This window comes from Ovis aries, chromosome 11, assembly GCF_016772045.2.
Source record: "Ovis aries strain OAR_USU_Benz2616 breed Rambouillet chromosome 11, ARS-UI_Ramb_v3.0, whole genome shotgun sequence".
Classification (NCBI taxonomy): Eukaryota; Metazoa; Chordata; class Mammalia; order Artiodactyla; family Bovidae; genus Ovis; species Ovis aries.
In genome coordinates, this window is record NC_056064.1 from 61,785,296 (window position 1) to 61,809,312 (window position 24,017).

The 24,017-nt window shown below is 49.3% G+C and overlaps 1 protein-coding gene across 4 annotated transcripts; it reads right to left on the reverse strand.

The window, feature by feature from the left end:
* Window positions 1–9,733: 9,733 nt before the first annotated feature.
* On the reverse strand, window positions 9,734–22,216 carry APOH (apolipoprotein H). 4 transcript variants are annotated; one of them, XM_004013155.5, is made up of 8 exons: window positions 22,122–22,216; window positions 21,363–21,539; window positions 20,070–20,166; window positions 18,838–18,914; window positions 17,799–17,987; window positions 14,181–14,360; window positions 11,700–11,897; window positions 9,734–9,887 (listed from the first exon to the last, which is right to left on the reverse strand). In XM_004013155.5, the coding sequence occupies exons 1-8, from the start codon at window positions 22,183–22,185 to the stop codon at window positions 9,832–9,834; spliced, it is 1,038 nt and encodes a 345-aa protein (XP_004013204.2). In that variant the 5' UTR covers window positions 22,186–22,216; the 3' UTR covers window positions 9,734–9,831. The 4 variants fall into 4 exon arrangements, with proteins under 4 accessions (XP_004013204.2, XP_060251882.1, XP_042112474.1 ...); XM_060395899.1 differs by having other exon boundaries at window positions 9,734–11,897; XM_042256540.1 differs by lacking the exons at window positions 18,838–18,914; window positions 20,070–20,166.
* Window positions 22,217–24,017: the final 1,801 nt, after the last annotated feature.

Consider the following 24,017-nt stretch of genomic DNA (forward strand, 5'->3'; position numbering starts at 1 on the left):
GGGGCGGGGGCGCCCCGCCGCAGGCCACACCCCTTCCCGGCGCTGCCATGGCGACGCCCGGGCCCCGGCGGCCCCGCCCGGCAGGCCGGGGTCGGGGACTTCCGCACTCGCGTTTCCCCGCCCCCCTACGCTGGGTGGCGTTGTCATGACGACGTCCGGTTCCCTGCGCAGCCTCCAGGCTCGCTTTCCAGCCTGGCGGCCCCTAGGCCAACCCCCGGCCGACACTCCCAGGATGACCAGACAGCTGTCCGGACACTGCTGCCCTCGGGTATCCCGCCCGGATAGGAGCCCGCCACACTTTAGGGGCTGTAGAGAAAGAACAGATAAAGAGCGAGGAAAATGGGGTCGCAGGAGGATATTCACAGAGGGGTGTGCCCGTTATTAGGACAGACGACACTGAATAAGTCTGAAGAAGTGATCTCACAACTCAGAGACGAATACCGTTGAATTAGAGAAGAAAATGAACATTACATTTTTTTTTTTGGATTCAGAGCTATCCAAGATCTGAAAGAACGTACCCCAAATTCTGAAGACGCTGAAATAAAATGAAAAGACTTTGTGTTTGCCATTCTGTGCAGAACAGCAAGATCAAGTGGAAAATGTATATCTGCTGCTCCAAAAAGTCTCTTCCACCTCAGAGCGATCTCCGTGTTTGCATTGCTATCCTGTGGTTTCCTTTGGTCTTCTATTACATTTCTAGAGAAGCTCGGAACTATATATATATATATTTTTTTTTAATATCGAGCAGAAACAAAATTTAAATTGTAAAAACACTCATTTAAAAGAAATTCAGCTTACCACTGTTTTTCATGTAATTTCGCAACAGGATCCCTTCTGCAGTATCTTTGCACTACATGCAGTGTGATGCCAAATCTAACATAAACACAGCTTGAAGCATCTTTTCAATTTTCCATAAAGAAAATAGAAGATTCATTCATTTGTAACTAGTTTCTTTCAAGCTTCCGGAGGGAAATCATACTCTTTCCAAGATGCTTTTTTCAAACCCTCCACTGCAAGTAGCAGTTCAGTCTATACCAATAAATCAATTACTAATAAACTCACAGAAAATGAATTACAAAATAGCTTACAAGCCATTCTACTAACATACTTACCATACAGAGAGATGTAAGCATGTGAATCAATCATTCTCTACATAATGAAATTAAAGATGATTCAAGTCTTGTCAATTTTACTTCCTCAGTTCAGTTCAGTTCAGTTCAGTCGCTCAGTCGTGTCCGACTCTTTGTGACCCCATGAATCGCAGCAAGCCAGGCCTCCCTGTCCATCACCAACTCCCGGAGTTCACTCAGACTCACGTCCATTGAGTCAGTGATGCCATCCAGCCATCTCATCCTCTGTCGTCCCCTTCTCCTCCTGCCCCCAATCCCTCCCAGCATCAAAGTCTTTTCCAATGAGTCAACTCTTCACATGAGGTGGCCAAAGTACTGGAGCTTCAGCTTTAGCATCATTCCTTCCAAAGAAATCCCAGGGTTGATCTCCTTCAAAATGGACTGGTTGGATCTCCTTGCAGTCCAAGGCACTCTCAAGAGTCTTCTCCAACACCACACTTCAAAAGCATCAATTCTTCAGTGCTCAGCCTTCTTCACAGTCCAACGCTCACATCCATACATGACTACTGGAAAACCATAGCCTTGACTAGATGGAACTTAGTCGGCAAAGTAATGTCTCTGCAAATATCCTCAAATCTCCCCCAAAATACCCTTCATTTTGGAAAACATTGACTTAGACATAAAACTATGGAATTCACCACCTTCTCCTTTCTAATGTTCTGAAATCAAGGTTTCAAAAGCTTCCATGTGAACTTGTCCCACAGTTTGAGGGACTGTAACTAATTAAGCATTGCAAAGCAAACACAAGACACAAAGCAAATATCAGTGACTTTGGATCACTGTTATGGATTATTTCCACTTACTGTCAAGAATAATCAAGAGTCAGTGGAAACAGTGGCTGACTTTATTTTTGAGGGCTCCAAAATCACTGCAGATGGTGATTGCAGCCATGAAATTAAAAGACGCTTACTCCTTGGAAGGAAAGTTATGACCAACCTAGATATCATATTGAAAAGCAGAGACATTACTTTGCCAACAAAGGTCACTCTAGTCAAGGCTATGGTTTTTCCTGTGGTCATGTATGGATGTGAGAGTTGGACTGTGAAGAAACCTGGGCACTGAAGAATTGATGCTTTTGAAGTGTGGTGTTGGAGAAGACTCTTGAGAGTCCCTTGGACTGCAAGGAGATCCAACTAGTCCATCCTAAAGGAGATCAGTCCTGGGTGTTCATTGGAAGGACTGATGTTGAAGCTGAAACTCCAATACTTTGGCCACCTGATGTGAAGAGCTGACTCATTGGAAAAGACCCTGATGCTGGGAGAGATTGAGGGCAGGAGGAGAAGGGGATGACAGAGGATGAGATGGTTGAATGGCATCACTAACTCAATGTACATGGGTTTGGGTGGACTTCGGGAGTTGGTGATGGACAGTGAGGCCTGGCATGTTCATGCGGTCACAAAGAGTCGGACACGACTGAGCCACTGAACTGAACTGAACTATAAAGAGAAACAAAATTTTTCTTTCCAAGCTGAGATTTTGGAGGTTTTGTTTTTAAAGATTTTTTTAATTGGGCCACTTCTAAAGTCTTTATTGAATCTCTTCAGTCAGTGTTGCTTCTGTTATGGTCTGGTTTTTAGGTCATGAGGCATATGGGCTCTTGGGCTCTTGGTCTTTTAGCTCCCCGACCAGGGGTTGAGCCCACACTTTGTGCTTTGGAAAGCAAAGTCTGAACCACTGGACCTCAAGGAAAGTCCTCCATAAGATGAGATTTTTGAATTGAGTATTTTTTCAGGTTATAAAACTTTTGTTGATACTATATGGAAATTGGAAAGGTTTAACAAAGAATATAAAAATTATATGTGATTCTACCATTAATGAATAGCCACTGTTAACAATAGTAAATATGTTCTCAAATCTTACACATATACAGTCATTTTAATATCTACTTATTTTTGCTTCATTTGGATATAACATAATTTACTTAATTATTTTCCAGTGATTGGATATATAAATTATTAGCAATTTTTGACTCTTACAAGTAATAGTGTAATAAACATCTCTTAATATATGCATCTTGGTTGAAGTTTCAGCTGTCTCCATAAAAAACACTCCTATGGGCGAGAAAAAAATTAAAGTTCTTGATCAGTACTGTGTAATTGCTTCCTGGAAGTGTTTGGCAAATTTGCAGTTCCACTCAGCAGTTCCTAAGAGTGGTTGTCTCACATTAACAATTTTTCTAATCTGTGATAATTGTGTGTATAAAAATAGCATCTCTCTTTAATTTGCATTTTCCACTATGAGAACAGCTGAAATATTTAAGCATCTCTATTAGTCCTTTTTAAAAATTCTTCTACAAAATACCTCTCTAGTCCTTTGCCCATTTTGAGGAAGTGTTTCATATGATACACGTATCTTCTATATTTTAATTTATTGTTTAAATCCCAGCAAATGGCTCTATACACAGTATTATTGTGTAAGTTGTTATCCTAAATAATCAAATTTTAGTCAGTGATTCACCATTTTGTGTTATTAAAAGATCCTCTCAATCATTAGATTGAAATACATGAATGACTCAGCCATCTAAATGGAAAGCAATTTAGATAAATATCAAGAAAGAGCATTATTATTATTATTATTATGTCAAGACATGGCGCAATCGTAAAGAATCCGCCTGCCAATGCAGGAGACCCAGGAGACACAGAAAGACCCCCCTGGAGGAGGAGATGGCAACCCACTCCAGTATTCTTGCTTGGGAAATCCCTTGGACAGAGGAGCCTGGCGGGCCACAGTCCATGGGTTGAAAGAGTCAGACACGACGACTGACACGCACACACGCAGAGCCCCGTTGGAAGTTGAGACACGTGGACACGTTGCTCTAGCCAGCACGCACTCGACCAGCAACCACCCCTGGGGCACCTCCCAGCCTCACCTAGTCCAAAATCTCCCCACCGCCCTGTTTTGGCACTCCTCCCTAGGCTGGAAAATTTCAGCTTTGGGATTCAGTTATTTCCAGGAAGCCCCTGGGAAACGCACCACTCAACCTCAGCAGTGTGAGCAAGGGAGAAAAGACCCAGTTCGGAAGCATGGCTGTCTAGCTCCATCGCTTGTGTAAGCTGGCTGACAGAATTCCGTGAGCTTCTGTTTCCTTACCTTCCTGACGGGGTGCTTGGGAAGATGGACTTAACACGGGTGAGACACGTGGGGCATTTTGCCCTGTGCTTGACTCAGGAAACGCCAATCTTTTCTTTCAGAACTCATGCACTTTCAGAAGCGGTGGACGTCACTAGGAGGCAGCATTAGCACAGCAAGAACTAGGCATCACACACACACACACACACACACACTCTCACTCATGTAAACACACTCACACACATGCACATATGTGCACAAAAAGCACACAAACACGCTCATGTACACACACACATCACACTCACACATTGTCACAAAGAACACACAAACAACATACACATTCACACACACACATACACACCAACCACACACTCACACATGCAGACATACACTCGCACCCATATGCACACACTCCAAGCTCTTTCCTTCCTTCCTTGCTTTCTTTTTTCTCTTTCTTTTAAATCTTTATTTCGGTGTAAGGCAGGGAACGAGCGACCTTCAGGCTAGTAGCCAGGAAGTGTTACCGATGAACACTTGTTATTGAGCTTGGGGGACTCAGAGATGAGAACCTACGTACTGAAAGATTGCTCAGTGCTTAGAAATAAGAGAGTGGATTTGCCATAACTCCTTGCATAGATATGTTATCACAGGAAAAAAAAAAGGAAAGGCCTGGACCCCTTTGCATTTAGAAGCCCATCTGCCATGCTGGAAGAGAAGAGAGCTGGTCGTCGGGAAGCACACGCGGGGGCCTGCTGGCCACACAGCAAGGCCTTGCGGGCCTCGAGCGCTCGCGGGGTGCTGCGGGTCTGCAGTCGCTGGGTAAGCGACATCACCTGCGATGGACAAGGCCACACGTGGCCGTGGTAGAATGGAGGACCAGCCATCTGTGGTAATGGTTTCACTCGGCCTGTGCCAGGCTGCCTGTGTGCGGAGGACAGTGTTGCTTTCTGGACTCTGAGCCGGCAGGCGGAGTCACTGGACTCTGAGTGGGGAGCACACAGCTGAATTCTGATGACGGGCAGCCTGGTGATCTAAGAATTTCAGAAGAAAAACATTTTGAATAGAGAGTGCCCTTACGGAGCTAAATGGATCACATAATCGCTAAGTGGGCCACTAATCACCAAGGGGGCCACGTAATCACTAAGCTGAAACTGGGCAGCTCCCACTGATGGGCTCTTCTAATGCAAATTGCCTCTTCATACTGAAAAAGAGCAGATTTTTCTTTCTGTAAAAATATCATTAAGTTAGAGGAATCAGTACTGTGGCCTAAGCTCTAAAGTCTACTCTGATTAGTTTTCAAGGACTCAAGCCTACCCAGTGGCCTGAAATGCCTTCCAGTGGAAAAGATTATGCAAAGAGCCATCCACAACAAACTTGCCATATTCCAACAGGCTTTTTTTTTTTAAATCAAATAATCTATTAGAAGTTCAACCTGGAGATTCCTTACAAAAAGTTTCAGCAAGACAGATTTGAAAGAACCTATACGGTCAGATAAATACCCAGGAGGGCGTTGTGGCATCATACGGTAGTTCTATTTTGTTTTCTAAGGAACCTCTATACTGTTCTCCCGGAGAAGGCAATGGCACCCCACTCCAGTGCTCTTGCCTGGAAAATCCCGTGGACGGAGGAGCCTGGAAGGCTGCAGTCCATGGGGTCGCTGAGGGTCGGACACAACTGAGCGACTTTCCTTTCACTTTTCACTTTCACGCATTAGAGAAGGCAATGGCAACCCACTCCAGTATTCTTGCCTGGAGAATCCCAGGGACAGAGGAGCCTAGTGGGCTGCCGTCTGTGGGGTCGCACAGAGTCGGACGCGACTGAAGCGACTCAGCAGCAGCAGCAGCAGCAGCATACTGTTCCCCACAGTGGCAATGCCGGTTCACACTCCCACCAAGAGGGGAGGCGGGCTCCCTTTGCTCGCGGCCGCTCCGTCGCTTATGCCTGGGGTCTCTCTGGGGACAGCCACTCTGGCAGGTGCGAGCTGGTGCCTCCTGGTGGTTTAACTTGCATTTCTCTGACAACTAATGATGAGGAGCATCTTGTCGTCTGCCCGCTGTATACCTTCTTTGAAAAAATGTCTATTCGGGCCTTTTGCCTTTTTTTAAACTGGGTTGTTTCTTGTTTGCTTCAATGTTGAGTTGCCTGAGCTATTTGTATACTTTGGCTATTAAACTCTTCAGTTCGGTTCAGTCGGTCAGTCGTGTCCGACTCTGTGATTCCATGGACTGCAGCACGCCAGGCTTCCCTGTCCATCACCAACTCCTGCAGCTTACTCAAACTATGTCCATCGAGTCCATGGTGCCATCCAGCCATCTCATCCTCTGTTGTCCGCTTCTCCTCCCGCCTGCAATCTTTCCCAGCATCAGGGCCTTTTCAAATGAGTCAGCTCTTCCCATCACGTGGCCGAAGTGTTAGAGCTTCAGCTTCTTATTAAACTGATATATGACTCTTATCAGGCATATAATTGGCAAATATTTTCTCCTATTCAGTGCGTTGTCTTTCTGATTTGTCAGTGGTTTCCGTTACTGTGCAAAAATTTTTAAGTGTAAATACTTCCCATTTGTTTATTTTTATTTAATTTCCTTTGTGTTAAGAGACAGATCCAAGAAAATATTGCTATGATTTACGTCATAGGTGTTCTGCCTACGTTTTCTTCACTAATTGGAAGAGATACATGCATCCCAATGTTCATAGCATCACTACTTACAATGGCCAAGACATGGAAGCAACTTAAGTGTCCATCAACAGATGAATGGATTAAGAAGATGGGGTATATAACGGAATATTGAATACATACATACATGTACATACATGTATATGGGCTATGCAAGAGGAGCAGTGATAAAAAAAAATCGCCTGCCAAGGCAAGAGTCACAGGTTTGATTCCCAGGTCAGGAAGATCCTCTGGGGGAGGAAGTGGTAACCCATCCCAGTATCCTTGCCTAGGAAATCCCATGGACAGAGAGCTTGGTGGGCTACCGTCCACGGGGTCACAGAAGAGCTGGACACAGCTGAGCGACTAAACGACCGCAACGATGGGGCGTGGAGAGTTTGAATGACAACCTGGGAGGAGCCACACTGGTTTCTGCAAAGGGAAGAGGTGCAGAAAGTGCAGAAGAGCATCTTGGTGGAGCGGTCAGGCCCGCGCCGGGGGAAGGCGAGTCCTGAGGACCAGGCGTCCGTGAGCAGAGGCCTCGCGGGGAGCCCGAGGGGAAGAGCTGTGATGGGCGCACAGCGTGGAGCCGGCAGAGACCAACAGCTCTTCCTGGGACTTTTCTAAAAACAAGGGACACAGATGAGAAATGGAGTGTTTTCTGCCACTAAAACAGACAAGGATGTCACAGCCGGCAGGGATCTGGCCTCCACGTGTGAGTCTCTGAGCCCTCGGGGCGCCCGGAGGAGAACGGTACTTGCGGGCGGAACCGGGGGGCCGCAGCTCCCCCGCGGGTGAGCGGCGAGGACTCTGGAGCCCGCCCAGGGGGCCGAGGTGCGCACGGAAGCCGCGACTTCAGGGAGCCCAGGCGCCTGCGTCTCCCCGCACCCGGGAAAGCTCCAGTTCCTCACCTGGAGATAGCTGGCTTTCTTTAATTCACAAAAACACGTTTGACGTCCACACTACCTGCCCCTTGCGGCAAACTTCTGTATAACCTGATGCCCCTCTCGCCTCCTCGGAGCAGTTCTCTCAGTCACCTGAGATGCTTCAAGTCTCCAGGACTTGATGTCCTAAAAATTCCCACCAAATAAAACAGAACTCTCAACTTTAGGTTGTGACTCTTTTAAGTTGACACAGCTGGAGAGCAGTAGCTAGAAAATGATGTGAGCTAACAGCAAGGTTTTCTTTTCTAAGTGATGATATTATTGGAAAAGACCCTGATGCTGGGAAAGATTGAGGGCAGGAGGAGAAGAGGGTGGCAGAGGATGAGATGGTTGGATGGTGCCATGGACTCAAAGGACATGAGTTTGAGCAGACTCTGGGAGATAGTTGTGACAGAGGAGCCTGTTGTGTTGCAGTCCATGGGGTCACAAAGAGTTGGATAACAGCAACTCAACAACACTATTGTATGTTTGTGTAGACTGCTCCAACAGAAAGGGGGAAAATGGAAGATCAGTCATCACACGAGCAAAATTCTTGGCTAAGAAGACAGAAGATGGGGTCCCGGGTGTGAGGTTTGCCCTGAGATGGGATCTCAGAGGAAGGAGAAAGAGTGCAGCGAACTCGGTGCAGACTGCCGAGGTGACAGGCTTGGTCACGCAAAGACTGAAAGGGGTCTTTCCCATTTTCTTGGTGAAATAAGAGCGGGACGTTGTCTGAGAGGGACGGAAGGCGGCTTGAGCAGGGCTGAGCAGAGACACAGCCGTGGCGGGGAGGCGGGGCGAGAACCAACTAGGGAAATGCGGCAGGATTGCCGGGCACAGCTCAGCTCGTGTGACGTTCATGTTCATGGATCAAAGCGGGACCTGATAGCATAGTTGTGCAGTTCCTCTTTCTTCAGCAACGTTCAGGTGCTCTGGGGCAGGCATAGGAGACACAACTAGAGCCTGGGGTGCGGTTTGCCAGCACCTCCTACGGAAGGAGAGAGGGGCAAGGGAGTTAAATATAGAGAAAGGAGCAACATCAGTGATGGGTCAGAGGCATGTTGGTGGACAAGGAGAGATTTCTAGGCATTATGTAAACCAAGCTGTCCGAGTCCAGACCCAGTGAAGGGCTATGCACTTTGTCTATCCTTTACAGTGATACTTCTCAAAAAGGCACAGTTATCTGGGGACGTGGTTACAAATGCATATTTGGGGGCCACCCTCAGAAATTCCAGTATTTTTTTCCCTTTGTGATTATTACCAGGCGATACTGATGCTGGGGTCTACGGACCATTCTAAGAAAATAATTGCATTGCGGTTGTTTTGAGTGAAAGCACTTAAGAGTAGAATTAGGGAGAGGAGAACTGGGTAACCAGGTAATAATTTACACTTTCCATTTCACAGCTGTGTGAGAGCAATATTCCAAATATTTGGGTTTCTTAATTTGGCCACCAGATGCGAAGAGCTGACTCATTTGAAAAGATCCTGATGTTGGGAAAGATTGAGGTCAGGAGGAGAAGGGGACGAAGAGGATGAGATGGTTGGATGGCATCACCGACTCAATGGACATGAGTTTGAGTAAACTCCAGGAGTTTGGTGATGGACAGGGAGGCCTGGGATGCTGCAGTCCATGGGACCGCAAAGAGTCAGACACAACTGATTGACTGAACTGAACTGAACTGATGTGAAGAGCCAACTCACTGGAAAAGACTGATGCTGGGGAAGATTGAGGGCAAGAGGAGAAGGGTGCAGCAGAGGATGAGATGGTTGGATAGTATCACTGACTCAGTGCACATGAATTTGAGCAAACTCTGGGAGACACTGAAGGACAGGGGAGCCTGGCATGCTGCAGTTCAAGGGGTCACAAAGAGTTGGACATAACTGAGCAACTGAACAATAGCAAGCAAAAAACCAGATAAATAAAAGTAAGACACCATGCGGAGTAACACTGCAATGGCTGACACAGTAAATTCAGTCTCTTTATTTTCCCATTTCCATTAGATTCTTGGACAGACACATATGAGCATGACATTTAATTTTCAGTGTGAAAACCAGCTTAGCATGGTTTTACGTCAGATGCATCCGTTTTCCAGAAAGCTAAAGAACTGTGCTCTGTTTGGGGAGAAAAAATAAATAAATACTCTAAAAGAAACAATCATTTCTTAAATTTGCTAAATAGCCAAGCCAAATCAAATACATTTTATAAACGTGCAGAATAAATCTAATTAGATAAATGAAAGCGTTCCGTGTGAGGTTTAAGTGATTCAAGGAAACATCAGGGAAAAGATAAAGCAATCATCTCCAAGCGAGAAAATGAAAGGTTCTATATAATTCTGACACTCAAGATTAAAAGAAAAAACTGCATCAGCCCTCTATCTATTCCCCAACGTACCCGCAGCACTCATCTGTCTACAGACTATAGGGGAGAGCAGCCTGAAGAAATACATTAACCAGCTCTGTCTGACTTTTTAAAATGTCTGTTAGTACTTTTTCTGCCAATCTGTACTGGGATTACTTGTCAGCTTTAATATGTAACATCGCACCAGGGCTCTGCTGTGTCCTGAACAATAACAATTTATGCAGTGCACTTCTGTTTTAATCAGAGTGAGAAGAACGGTCACGCTTATCACTGAGCACTCACTGTGTGTCACGTGGTTTCGAGCCAACAAGCCTATGAGGTGGGTATCGTTTGCTGGCTCTCATTTCCTCCTCTGTCTCCAGCTGCCCACTTCTCAGACCTCTCTCTTCCCTGACCTGCTCCCAGCTGTGTCCTCTGCCAGCTGACTCAGGGCTGACGACATGCTAGAAGCCTCTCTAAACCCAGATGCAATCATAGCTTCAGCCTCTGGCTGGCTCCTCCTTTGCGGCCACAAAGGGATTTATTTGGACCTGAAACTAACGGCTTAAACGCTGACCATTGTGCTCCTTTATCTCACACGAACTCAAAGTCACCTTTCTTTCAATGTTTTGCTCTAATGAACACTTTCCTCTAATGGGTACTTTTCAAACTCTGGGAACTGTCAAAAGAGGGACAGAAATGTTAGATCTGTAAACCAACAACCATTGACTTGAATTACTTTGTAATTTGGGGTGAGTTCATTATCATTTGGGCTCAAGAGGTGGTAGATATTACTGCTCAATATTCCGTTCAGTATCATTATTATTATTCATGCGTAATCTGGAATGATACCCCATGGCATAATTTAACACTCATCAAAGAAAGCCACAATCCTGACTGAGTTTTAAGGAAAAGAGTCGGAAGGGAAACTGGAAATGCCAAATGCAGGTACTGCTTCATCCTGCTGTTTTCTCCCGTCCAGCCCTGCTTTTAAAAACCCAGTGGCCAAACTGACATGGCCTCTTTTAGTCATTATGTGTCAATAGTAAAAGTACAGATTACGATTACTTGACTGCTAAGAAGAATGAAGTAATGCCATCTGCGGCAACATGGATGGGCCGAGAGAGGGTCACACTGAGCCAGCCAGACAGAGAAGAAAAAGCATCGTACAACAGCCCTCATGGGTGGAATCCGGAAAGAAACGGTAGAAAGGAAGGTACTCAGGAAACAAACAGACTCACAGAGGCAGAGAAGGAACTTACGGCGGCCAGGGCGAAGGGATAGGGAGGAGGGATAGTCAGGGAGTTTGGGATGGACATGTACACACATCTGTGTTTAAAATGGATAACCCACAAGGACCTCCTGTGCCACACAGGGAACTCTGCTCAGTGTTCCGTGGCAGGCTAGATGGGAGTGGAGCTTGGGGCAGGATGGATACAGGTGTATGTATATGGCTGAGTCCCTTCGCTGTTCACAACATTGTTAATCTGCTATATCCCAATGCAAACTGAAAAAATTTTTTTTTAAGTACTGATTATGGCCAGGGCAAGGGAGATGCCAGCTAAACACTCCAGCATTAAACTCACCCTTGAAGCATTTGGGAATTTCGATGGTGCCGTCTATGCACTGGGCATCTTCTGTGTAGCTGCATTTCTTTTCCTTATTCTTGCAGAAGAAAGAAACTTTTTGGCCGTGCAGCATTCCATTCTTAAATTTGTTCTGGATAGCTACTCTCTCTCCTTCGAATATCACAGTAGCTTTTTTAACAGGTAACTTACAAGATGCTGGAAGAGACAATATTTGTAGTCAAGACGGGACTTCACTTCCTCTTTCTTAAAGAGAACGCAACATCAGAACCACTGGGTGAGCAGGCCTGAAGCAAAAGGCCCAGAGGAGGAGATTCTGAGAAGGTGCGTAGTGAGTAGCCCCGGCGGCTGCCAACTGCGGTTCTCTCTCAACCGGACCGTGAACCGTCATTTCCGAGATCACCTTTTCTCGCCCTGGAGTAGCCACGTGAGAGGTCAGAGCAGAAGCACCAGGTGCTCTGCCTCCCTGGTGGTCCAGTGGTTGAGAATCCGCCTTGCAATGCAAGGCCGGTCCCGGGCCGGGGGAGACCCCCACAGGCCCCAGAGCCCGTGCTCAGCTGCAAGAGAAGCCCCCGCAGTGAGGAGCCTGCGCCGCGTCCCGAGCAGCCCCCGCTCGCTTCTAGTAGCCCCCCTTCTGGTAGCAACCAGGGAACGCCCACGCTGCGGCGAGGACCTCGCACCGCCGGTAAATAAATAAACCGTTTTGTTTTGTTTTTTTTTTTAAAAAAGCACTTCTCCAGATACACAGATGGAGAGAACGAACGTACGGCTCCTGAGGGGGAGGAAGGGGGTGGGAGGAGTCGGGAGACGGGTTGGCGCATATACACTGCTGGTACTTTGCATAAGATAACTAATGAGAACCTGCTGCGCCCCACAGGGGAGTCCACTCAGTGCTCCGTGGCGACCTGATGGGAAGGAAATCCAAGGGAGATGTGCGTCTCCGTGTGGCTGATGCACTTTGCTCCACAGTAGAAACACGACATTGTAAGGCAACCATACTCCAATAAAATGGCTTTAAAAGACACTGCTGTTGCAGGTAAGCCTCCCCTGCCCACTCAGCTCCCATTCACTGAACCGGCGCACCCACCCCTGAGCCAAGTGAGTGTTGCTGGTAACAGCTCACAAGTGCTCCCTTCTCTGAAAAACAGCCTTCAGCCACAGGGAGCCTCCTCTCCCAGGAGAGCGGGCACATCAGCCCAGGGGCAGGGAAGCGGGCAGCCCACAGCCTGTGCAGACTCACAAGGGGATCAAGAGAAGCAAGTCCCCTCGCCTCTCCATGGGATCAGTGGCCCTGTCCAGAGCCCCCCGGGGATTAAACTGCAGTTACACTCTAGCTGAGCCCACATCCTGGTTCCAGACCTGGGCTCCACGTCTGCAGCACCGGCATCTCCTGGGAACCTGGCAGAAACGCTAGTTCTCAGGTCCCACTCCAGACCCAGCGAAGCAGCGACTGTTTAAACAAGCCCTCCACGCGCTTCTGACGCACAGTGTCTGGCTCCATCCTACCTGCCTCACTCTCTGTTTCCTGAGGCTCAGAAAATCAGCTGTGTTTGAATCCCTGTCTCAGGCCCTGCTTCGAGGGGACCCCAGCCTAGTCATTCTCCATTTTGCCCAATTTCCTCCCAGCCCACAGCAGCCTGAGCAGAAACTCAGTGCACGCCTGCCGCTCTCTGCGTAAGCACGGCGCGGGCCAGACCAAGGAGCAATGATGCCAACAGAACCAGCTTCTCAGCGAAAAGATGCCCCGAGTGATGAGCCTTCCGGTGAGAGGTCCTGGCACGGAATCAGGCCAGGTTCAAGCTGAGTAAGCGGGGAAACAGGTGCACGGGAGGCCCTGAGGCCTAAGACGTGGAGAGAGGAGCTGTGGTTCCTGACTGAGTTCCCAGCCTCGTGTCCCCATACTCATGGTCCATACGATCACCTGTTGCCCGTGTGTAGTTAATCACCATTTCCAGGAACTCGCTTGACTGTGAGGTGGGTTTTGCCCAGTGAGGAGTCTTGACCAGAACAAAGCGAAGCAGGATGGTCATGGGCCAGGACATAAAAGCCGCTGTAGGAAGCCCACACAGTCTTCCACCACGTTATCAAGGCTTTTACAACGGAAACGCTTGCCTCATGCAGTCAGGAGGGGCCTCCTGGTGGCCCAGCGGTTGCGAACCTGCTCCAGTGCAGGTTCCTGTTCAGGAGACCAAGAGCCCACACGCAGCAGGGCAGCTAAGCCTGCATGCCAAGACTGCGGCGCCCAAGAGCTGACACTGAGACCCGATCAGCCAAAAACAGACAAATGAATGAAGCACATAGGTTTTAAATCTCAAACAGGCTTGCTAGGCGTGAAGCTTCCCCGTGTTCATATAGATCCCTGCAGCTGTGAAGCAAGTCTGAGAAACAAAGTGGAAAGTGATTGGAACAGGGACACGGCAAGTAAAGGAGGCTCACTGGATGAATCTGGAGGCGGTTTGAGACCTTACCCATATCGCATACCTTTACAGCTCGGCTGTGCAGACCAGTTTCCGAATTTGCTGCATTCTACCTCTTCCGGCCCATCCAAGGAGTACGTTTCATGGCAGCCAAACGTGGCTGTGTCCTTGTAGAAGAGCACTGGATTTGCAGGGTAGTTCACAAACCCATTGTCTGGTCTTGATGGGAATGGGCATCTTACTTCTAAAAAGTTTAAGCAATCAGCCGTGTTAGCATAAGCAGAGCAGGGCCCGGTGATTACAGAATAGTCACGAGCTCCTCTCTTATACCAGTGAATCACTGGGTGCTTCCTGTGATTTCCCCTTTATCTGATCCTTGTGAGACCCTGGGTGTTAAAATAGAAACCACGACACTTTGAAAGTGAATTAATGAGTTACCACGTTCTTTGGGCTTTCGTATAATCACAAGGTATCATTCATTGCAAACTTCTTCTGCACACCGTCTAAGATGGTGGCTTTGAATGAAAGAAAAGTCTGTCTCTTTTAATCAACAGACCACGAAATTAAAGCACAAAGATTCCCTCCATGCACAGTAGAACACTACTATTTGGATTTTAAATGTTAAGCCTAATTCTCATGATCGCCTTCAGACTATACAAGAAGCCAGCACGAAATACCAAGAGGAAGAGTGGTGCTGCTCCCTGGCCTTCTTTGACCGAAATCCACACCCCGCTTTGCCCTTGTTGCTGATCAGTCACTAAGTCTGTCCAACTCTTTGCGACCCCATGGACCGCAGCGCGGCAGGCTTCCCTGTCCTCACTATCTCCCGGGGTCTGCTCAAGTTTATGTCCATTGAGTCGGTGATGCCACCCAACCATCTCATCCTCTGCTGTCCCCTCTTTATCAAACTGCAGAAAACCAGGCTGGATGGAGGGGCACAGAGCTTCTGGAAGGCAGTCTAATGCGATGGTTCAAGGATACAAAATGCAGGGACTTCCCTGGTCCAGTGGCTAAGCCTTCACGCTCCCGAGTTCTACCCCTGGTCAGGGAACTGGATACCACGTGCTTCTACTAAAAGATCCCACGTGCTGCAGCTAAGACCCAGCACAGCCAAATAAATAAAATGGATTTTTTTTAAAAGAGTACAAAATTCGAAGTTGGACTGCTTGGAGCAGTTTCGGTTCTTCCACAAATTGAGTGGAAAAGAATGTGAGTCTATAACACAACTAAAGAGAAACAGTCCGTGGAAGAAAAACTTTTCCCTGTAGACTAATTCCAGGTAATAAATATCAAAGGACAGATAACAGGAGAAAGCCACCATTTTGTAACCACCAGTGCCTCAGCTGACTGAGTCCCGGATTATCCGAGTGCTCAAGAGTGGGTGTTCACATAGCCTCAAACTACCACTCACAGGGTGCGTACTGATTCCTAAGAGGAAGAGATGCTCTTTTTTACCAAGAGAAGAGGAGTGTGCCCCTTGACCGCAGGACCGCGTCACAGCCGACAGTGGCTGACCGACACCAGTGCCTCCTGCTGAGAGGGAGTGTGTTCTTAAAGAGCGCTGACTTGAGTCTAATCATGAGTAAATAAGCAGCCAACTTCACATTCTGGAAAGTTCTAAAGACAGCCAGCATGCACTCTTCATAAACATCAATGAAAGATGACCTCTAAGGCAGAGGATCATTCCTAACTACAGGACTTGCTGCTGCTGCCAAGTCGCTTCAGTCGTGTCCAACTCTGTGCGACCCCATGGACTGCAGCCCACCAGGCTCCCCCGTCCCTGGGATTCTCCAGACAAGAGCACTGGAGTGGGTTGCTATTTCCTTCTCCAATGCATGAAAGTGAAAAGTGAAAGTGACGTCGCTCAGTCCTGTACGAGTCTTAGTGACCCCATGGACTGCAGCCCACCAGTCTCCCCTGTCCCCAGGATCCTCCAGCCGAGAGCACTGGAGTGGGTTGCCATTTCCTTCTCCAATGCATGAAAGTGAAAAGTGAAAGTGACGTCGCTCAGTCCTGTCTGACTCTGTGTGACCCCATAGACGGCAGCCCACCTGGCTCCCCGTCCCCGGGACCCTCCAGGCGAGAGCACTGGGGCGGCGCCATTTCCTTCTCCTAAAGGAGACCAAAGAGACGTGACAACTAGACACACGTGTGGTTCACGGTTAGATTTCACACAGAACAAAACGTGTGTGTAGAGGAACTTCTGGATCAGGTGGGGCAATTTGCATATGAAATGAATATTGCTAATTGTATATAATTGTTTAAATTATTATCATAATTCCAAATATGTTAAATATCTTGGGCACAGGGATAACATAGGAGAATCTCATTGTTATTAGGACGTTCGTGCTGCTGACGTGTTCACGGGTAAGTGACATGATGTGTGTAAATTATCAGAAGATTCGGGGGAAAAGCATGTCTATAGAAAGAAAGGGAGAGAATGTCGCAACACGCTGATGGCTGTCGTATCAATGTCAACAGCTGAAAATAAGAAGAAAAAACACCCATGAAGAACCCTCTACTTAGGGCTTGGGAGGATTAAGCGAGATGACGTATGCGTGAACCGCGGGAGACCAGTGCCTAGCCCTGAGCTACGTCCCCCGGAAGGTGCTAGGGATTGGGAGTCGTAGGAGCTTCCCTGTGCCGCAAGGTGCTTCTGCTGGAATCATTCAGCAGGCGTCTGTCCTACCCACCACGCGAGAGGGCGACAGTCTTTAGTGTCAGTCCTCGTGTGCCTGATGAATTCTCTAACCTGCCTGCTCATTATGCAGGGGACAAATTCAAAGACGGTGATGGGGCCTCCCTGGCAGTGCAGCGCTTAGGACTGCATGCCCCACTGAGGACTGCATGCCCCACTGCAGGAGGCATGGGCTCGATCTTTGATTGGGGAAGATCCCACACGCCGCATGGCCAATAAACAAGTAAACGAATGTAGCAATGATGACCCCAATTAAAGGACTAAGAATTTTCATATATATTTGTAACTCAAATATTCTTGTGATTCTTAAATTTAGGTAAAACTACAAAAGCTTATATCGATCTGATTGCAACCCAGTGTTTCACTTTAAATCTCTTGAAAGTAAAGTGAAAGCGTTAGTTACTCACTTGTGTCTGACTCTTCTTTGCCTGTAGCCCACCAGGCTCTTTGCCTGTAGCCCGCCAGGCTCCTGTCCATGGGATTCTCCAGGCAAGAATACTGGAGTGGGTTGCCATTTCCTCCTCCAGGGGATCTTCCCAACCCAGGGATCGAACCCAGATCTCCTGCATTGCAGGCAGATTCTTTACCATCTGAGCCACCTGGGAAGCCCTAATCTCTTTGGACTTCCCAGGTTAATCCAGGCATCTCTTCCCCAACCTCACTGTAACATCCAGCCGTCCATGCTCACGCCCCGTTCTTCCCTGCCCCTCCTCCTGGCTCCCCTCCTGTGGCATGCCTGCTCTGTCCCCCACGTCCTTCTGCCAGGAGCTCTCCCAGGCTGCTCCAGACTGTCCACGGCATCGCCTCTCATCACCCTGAGTGAGAAGCCAGGTCTCCCTCATCTGGTGCCCTCAGCCCCAGGCACAGGGCAGAGGCCACGGTAAACAGGGCCATTCAGAACCCTCTGGAGAGCGGAATCCGCAGTCCTCTTCGGCAGAGAGGCCCTGCGCTCCCATGACTGCGTTGCAGCATCACTGGACTCACCCCTGCATTCTGGCAATTTCGTCCAGTTCCCGTGTTCCGTGCAGGTGATGGTGTCGCTTCCAAACATCGCGTGGTGTGGCGAGCACGTAAAGACTGCCTTGCCGCCATAGAAGGAGTTGTTCCCAGCCAGCGGCTTGTAGACGCTGAGATTTGCAAACTTGGGTATGGGTGGTGGAGGGCAGGTTATAGCTGAAAAAAGAAAGAATTGTCATTTGAATGAAAATAGCTGAGTGATTTAAGTTTTGCCATCGCTGGTTCGCCTGTTACAAGACCATGCTGCTTAGGTGACCAAACATCTTAGAACAAAATGCTACCTTGAAGACACTTCTCGGAGTCAGAACTGGTGAAGGACCTCACCGAGCCAGCACCCTGCAATAGGTGCTGATGACAGCGAGTCGCTGTGACGCCTGAGTGACCCCGGGGGCTCGTGCAGGTCTGTTTGCTCCCACTGAATACCTCCCGCTTTTGTACTCTCCCAGTGTGGCGCTTGTGCAAGTGGCTTCACGCAGGGACTCAGAAGCTGGTTGTCATCCTGACCTAAGTGATCTAGTTTCAAAGCTAGGCTTAGGGTGTGTCGTTCCGAAGGGGCTGCTTCATCTTCCAGAGTAAGAGACCAGGATGGGGCTTCCCTGGCAGCTCCTTCGTAAAGAATCCGCCTGCCAATGCAGGGGACACGACTTCGTCCCGGATCCAGGAAGCTCCCACGTGCTATGGAGCAACGAAGCCGGTGTGCCCAGCAGCCTGTGGTCTAGACAGAAGCCCCTGCAAATGGAAGCCCGCACACTGTAATCACGTAGCCCCCACTCGCCGCAACGAGAGAAAGGCCTCTGCAACAACCAAGGCCCAGCACAGCCGCGAGAAATCCATCCATGAAATCATTGTAAGAAGATGTCAGGATGAGCAGTCCCAAACAGGTGAGCAAGCGGCTCAGGGGGCTGGGACTGAGGGGCTTCAGGGTGCAGATCTCGTGTTGATAAAACCAGGAATGCCCTAGGCCAACCAAGCGGTCACCCTCTTAGAGCTGGACCCAGAGACTCACGGGCACAGACAGGGATGTCTGGGCTCCACTTTCCTTCCTCAGTGCATTTCGCAGAACTAGCTCCTTTCAGATAAAACCTGCGGAGGGAAAATTGAACCCATTAAATCACAGAGTCATCCACCCCCAGCACCTCAGATTTATTTCCATCGAGCAGAGCTACAGATGGATGCTGTTGGCTTCTTTTCCATCCTAGAATACTGTTTTCCGGAGAGGCTTGAACTCCTCTAAGGCTCAGCAAGCCTCCCGGCCTGGGGCTGCAAGGCACTTGCTGAAGCAGGAGGGGGTCCCATCACCGCTGGGCGTGGAGCCCACCCTCCCCTTCAGTCCCCAGACGCCTGGTCCCCAGCCAGCTTCCAATCCAAGACTCACCTCTTTTTCGGGGATCACAAAAGTGAATCACACCAAGTAATCTCTAACCCTCATTTTCTGAGAGCCTGCTGGCCCAAATGCCTAATAACAATGCTGTCTATTAACGTTATAAATGTGCCATTGTCCCTGAAGACAGTGTGTTCAAGATGACTCATCAATAAATTGGTGTTTCAGTTGAAAAGACGGCATTTCTCTTCCACACACAGCATTTCTTAATCTCTAACCATAAAACCAGGATCCTCAGTGAAATTTTGCCTCTTTCTTCCCAGGGAGGTGGTCCTGGTGAGGAGGAGGGCGTTTCTACACCGTCACCCTCAGCCTTCTCCTCAGAATTCTCTTCTGCTGTTGCCTCAGTCATGTCTGACTCTCTGCGACCCCATGGACTGCAGGCCGCCAGGCTCCTCTGTCTATGGGATTTCCCAGACAAGAGTACTGGAGAGGGTTGCCATGTCTTTTTCCAAGGGATTTCTCAACCCCAGGGATTGAACTCACGCCTCCTGCATTAGCAGGCGGATCCTCTACCACTGAACCTAGATCACAGTCCATCAGATTAGTCTAAAGCCCAAGTCTAACTACCAGAATACTCTAACCCCCAAGCCAAGATTTGGCCCGGAGATTATAAAGAATTATCACCCAGCTTCAGTAATTTCAATGTGCTCCTCATATGAGTAGCTAATCAGGTGCAGAAAAATTAGATGGAGCATCGGCTTCGTACTTCACTACCTGCTGTGTTCTCCACTCCACCCCCAACCCCACTGTGGATTTTTATTCAGTGATCCGTATTCAGCAAGTCCAGCCTAAAGACTAGAAATGAAATAGGGGCCGGCCTTGATGTTCAGCTTAAGGGGTCAGGAAGTCCTTACCCAGTGTGGCAAGAAAAGCTGATCGTGTTGGGATACTCAAACGTTGTATAGCGTACCGTTCCGTTTTCTAAGATCCCAGCAAAAGGACATACTCTGGCTGTGATTTAAAGATAAAAACATCAATTTCTAGTTACAGAATTTCCCGTTAAAATGAAAATGTTTAAACTCATTTCTATCTTTTGAGCCAGTGACTCTACTGATAACTATTCTCAGAAGTTAACTCAAAATGATCTGAACGGCGCATGCGCCGAGGCGTCGTTGCGTTGTTGCTTCTTGTTCTGCCGCTGTTGCCGTTGTTGCTGTTGCCGCTGCTGTTGCTGCTGTTGTCGTTGTTGTTGCATTGCTGCCATTGTTGCCGTTGTTGTTGCCGTTGTTGCAGTTGCCGCTGTTGTTGCTGTTGAGGGGGTGGGGCATGCAGCTCGCAGGATCTTAGCTCCCAAACCCGGGAGAGAACCCTTGACCCTGCAGTGGAAGCACAGAGCCCGAACCCCTGGCCCGCCAGGGAGGCGTCTGCACCTTATGACTGTTGGTCACAATGAGGAAAACCCAGCCGTCCAAGTGTGACTTTGCTGTGGTTGTTCAGTCACTCGGCTGTGTTCCAGGCGTTCTCGACCCCATGGACTGTAGCCCGCCGGGCAAGAGCACTGGAGTGGGTCGCCGTTTCCCTCTCCAGCGCATCTTCCCGACCCAGGGACTGAACCTGCATCTCTTGAGTCTCCTGTGTTGGCAGGGGGGTTCTTTACCGCCGAGCCACCTGGGAAGCCCCGTAATGTTATAGATACATTATGCATAATATTGTCTGTATTATGTATAGCGCTGATTTAATATAACATGTCTGCATTTTACTAGGAATGTGATTCGTAAAGTCAGATCCGCCTCTCTTTCACATCTGCAGTGCCCCCCTCTCCTTGCATCACACCGAGTCTCTTTCCAAAATCGCCCCGAGCTAATTCCGGTTGTTGTGGTTAATTCGCAGCTGACCTTTTGTGACCCTACGGACTGCATCAAGCCAGGCTCCCCTGTCCACCACAGTCTCCCAGAGTTTGCTCAGATTTGTGTCCATTGAGTCAACGATGACGTCTAACCAGCTCATCTTCTGCCGCCCTCTCCTCCTGGCTTCTAGCAAACAGCACTGACTGTCCGCAGTCTCTCCTCCCATGAAACCCACCCCCACTGCCCCCCGCACCACGGCTCTGCTGGCCTTCTGCGCCCAGAGCTGGACAAGGTCGGTCATCTGCCCACCATGTACAGGATCGGAATGAGCGGAGAATGTGCGGAAGGAGGCCGACTTACGCATGCATTTCAGCGTGTTGATGGGCCACATTCCTGTGAGCGGGCATGTAAACCGCCGGATCCCTCCCCGGGACACATAGCCCGGCTGGCAGGAAAAGACTATCTGCTCCCCAGGCTCATAGGACCGTTTCAGTGGAACCACCGTGGAAAATGGCAGCTCGTCTGGCTTGGGGCAGGCTGAAACAGAACACAAAACAGCTGGCTGAGAAACCCACATCTGCCTTTTTAAGTTTAGCTGGCCCACACAAATGAAAAACGTTTAATGCTACCAAAATACTTACACACAAGTTTTGCTCCAAATACTTGACATATGCCGTACCCCAGCTAATCTCCTCTCCAGCTTTTAAAGGAGGTTAGATGTGTTATCCCCATTTCACAGGCCAGTATACTGAGGCTTAAAGGAGCAAAGTATCTCACCAAGGAGTTTAAGCATGGCTCCATCAAACAATGAGCACCAACCCAGTCTCCCCAACATCCACCCTAAAGAGAATCTAGCTAATCCCTATGGGCCCCTGGCATTTACCAGAGGGTTGGGGACGTGCTCAGTCATGTGCGACCCGTCGTGACCCGCCAGGCTCCTCTGTCCATGGGATCCTCCCGGCAGGTACACTGGAGTGGGCTGTTATTTCCTCCCCAGGGGGTCTTCCCACCCAGGGATCAGTCCCCCGCCTCCTGCCTGGGCAGGCTCCTTACCACTGTGTCCCCTGGGAAGCCCAGGACTGGAAATTATTTTGTTTTTCAAAAGCCATGTGTACTCACTTCGTCCTGCGATAGCAACATGGCAGAGAAACCCCAACAGCAGGATGAGCACTGGGGGGAGCATTGCGGGTGGGTCGCGCCGGCGCCGCCAGAGTGGCTTTCCTCTCCCAAAGGAGAGCTGTAAATACTGAAGTGCTTACTTATTAACCATCTGGGGGTGTACTTTTATCTCTGTAAATAGAAGATGAAGGATCACGGTTCGAAAGGAACTCCAAACCTACCTTCTTTAATCATTTACTTTTCATCTTGGTGGGTCTGTGTGAAATCTTCATGGACCGTTTCTGTCTTTACCGCACTTATGCTCATGGTGCAGAGTGGCGCATTCCTCTGAGACCATCCTGGTGGCTCCAGATTGCCCGGCCTCTGGTCCAGGCCGTCTGCTCTCCATCCTTGGTGTGTGTGGTGGTGGCTGGAAAGCCCAGAGCTCCAGCCCTGGCCTCGGCATGTAAACTGAGGACCATCACTCACTCTGAGGCTTCCTCTCCCCACCTCTGAAATGACATTCCCGGCCCCAGGTGCCTGGTTCTAAAGAAAGCTTCACAGAGGCTGCTGCTGCTGCTGCTGCTGCTAAGTCGCTTCAGTCGTGTCCAACTCTGTGCGACCCCATAGACGGCAGCCCACCAGGCTCCCCTGTCCCTGGGACTCTCCAGGCAAGAACACTGGAGTGGGTTGCCATTTCCTTTTCCAATGCAGGAAAGTGAAAAGTGAAAGGGAAGTCGCTCAGTCGTGTCTGACTCCTAGCAACCCCATGGACTGCAGCCCACCAGGCTCCTCCGTCCATGGGATTTTCCAGGCAAGAGTGCTGGAGTGGGGTGCCATTGCCTTCTCATAGAGGCAGCGGGGATTTTAACTCCTGAAGCCTGAGCTCGGCGTCTTCTCTCACAAACCAGGGCTTCCTCTTCTGCCTTCGGTAACAGGACCCTCCTCGTAGCTGCCCTGTGCTCTCACACCAGATCAGCACGAGGTCCTGCCCGTCCGTGCTGAAGCCTGCTCGCATCTGTCTCAACAGACTCCTAGCTCTGTTTGGGGGACTGGAAGATCGATGTAACGTTACAAGTGTGGGCGCTGAGAAGCTCAGGAGAGCAGGAGAGGACGGGCGGGTGCCAAGCATGCTCTCGAGGGCCCAGAGGGGCCTCAGGACGCTAGTTCTCATGTCGCTCACTCTCAGGGGCCGAATACACACGTGGACAATGGCTAGACAGCATGTGAACAGAACGCTGTCCGCAGTCGCCGGAGCAACCGGGTGGAGGTGGGCCCACTAGAGAGAACCAGCTGTGCTGCCGCGGTCAGTCACGTGGGATGTCCGACTCGCCCCCACCAAGCCCTCCTATCAGGGCCTGCTCGAGGCTCTCCGCTTCATCTGCAGGAAAGCTCTGCCGCTCCCTTAACTGATTCTGGGTCTCTGCCAAACACGATGGTGTCTGACTGCCTTCCGATAGCAAGCTCTGAATAAACAGCTTCGCCTGTTCTCATCTGGGTGACGGTGTTTTATGCCCAAGTCTGGAGTTCCTGCAGACACATCGGTTTGAGACATGTTCTTGGCAGACAGTGACTCTTGAGCGACGCTAATGAACGTGGTGTTCCGTGGCGAGGAGAGCGGCGTGCTGCCGCCAACATAAAACAAGGCTGGCCCTCCCTCTCTCGTGATGGTCACCATCTTCTCGCTGTTTCACACACACACACACACACACACACACACACGTGCACACACGCACACACGCACACACACACGTGCACACACTCCAACTTCCTTTTCTTTTTTTCTTTCTCAATTTTTACAGTATTGTGATGGTTTCGGCCGTGGAACAACGTAAAAACAGCCATACTTATAAATATATCCCCTCCCCGCCCTGAGCCTCCCTCCCTTCCTGCCTCTAGGTCGTCACAGCCCCAGGC

Coding starts and splice junctions, on each gene's coding strand:
- APOH (XM_060395899.1), bottom strand. CDS start 22,185: ATGCTCCCCCCAGTGCTCATCCTGCTGTTGGGGTTTCTCTGCCATGTT. Junction 18,915..20,069: donor AGCTTTTCTTGCCACACTGG/GTAAGGACTTCC, acceptor TTCCCTCCGCAG/GTTTTATCTGAAAGGAGCTA. Junction 17,988..18,837: donor AGACATCCCTGTCTGTGCCC/GTGAGTCTCTGG, acceptor TTCTTTTTTCAG/CTATAACCTGCCCTCCACCA.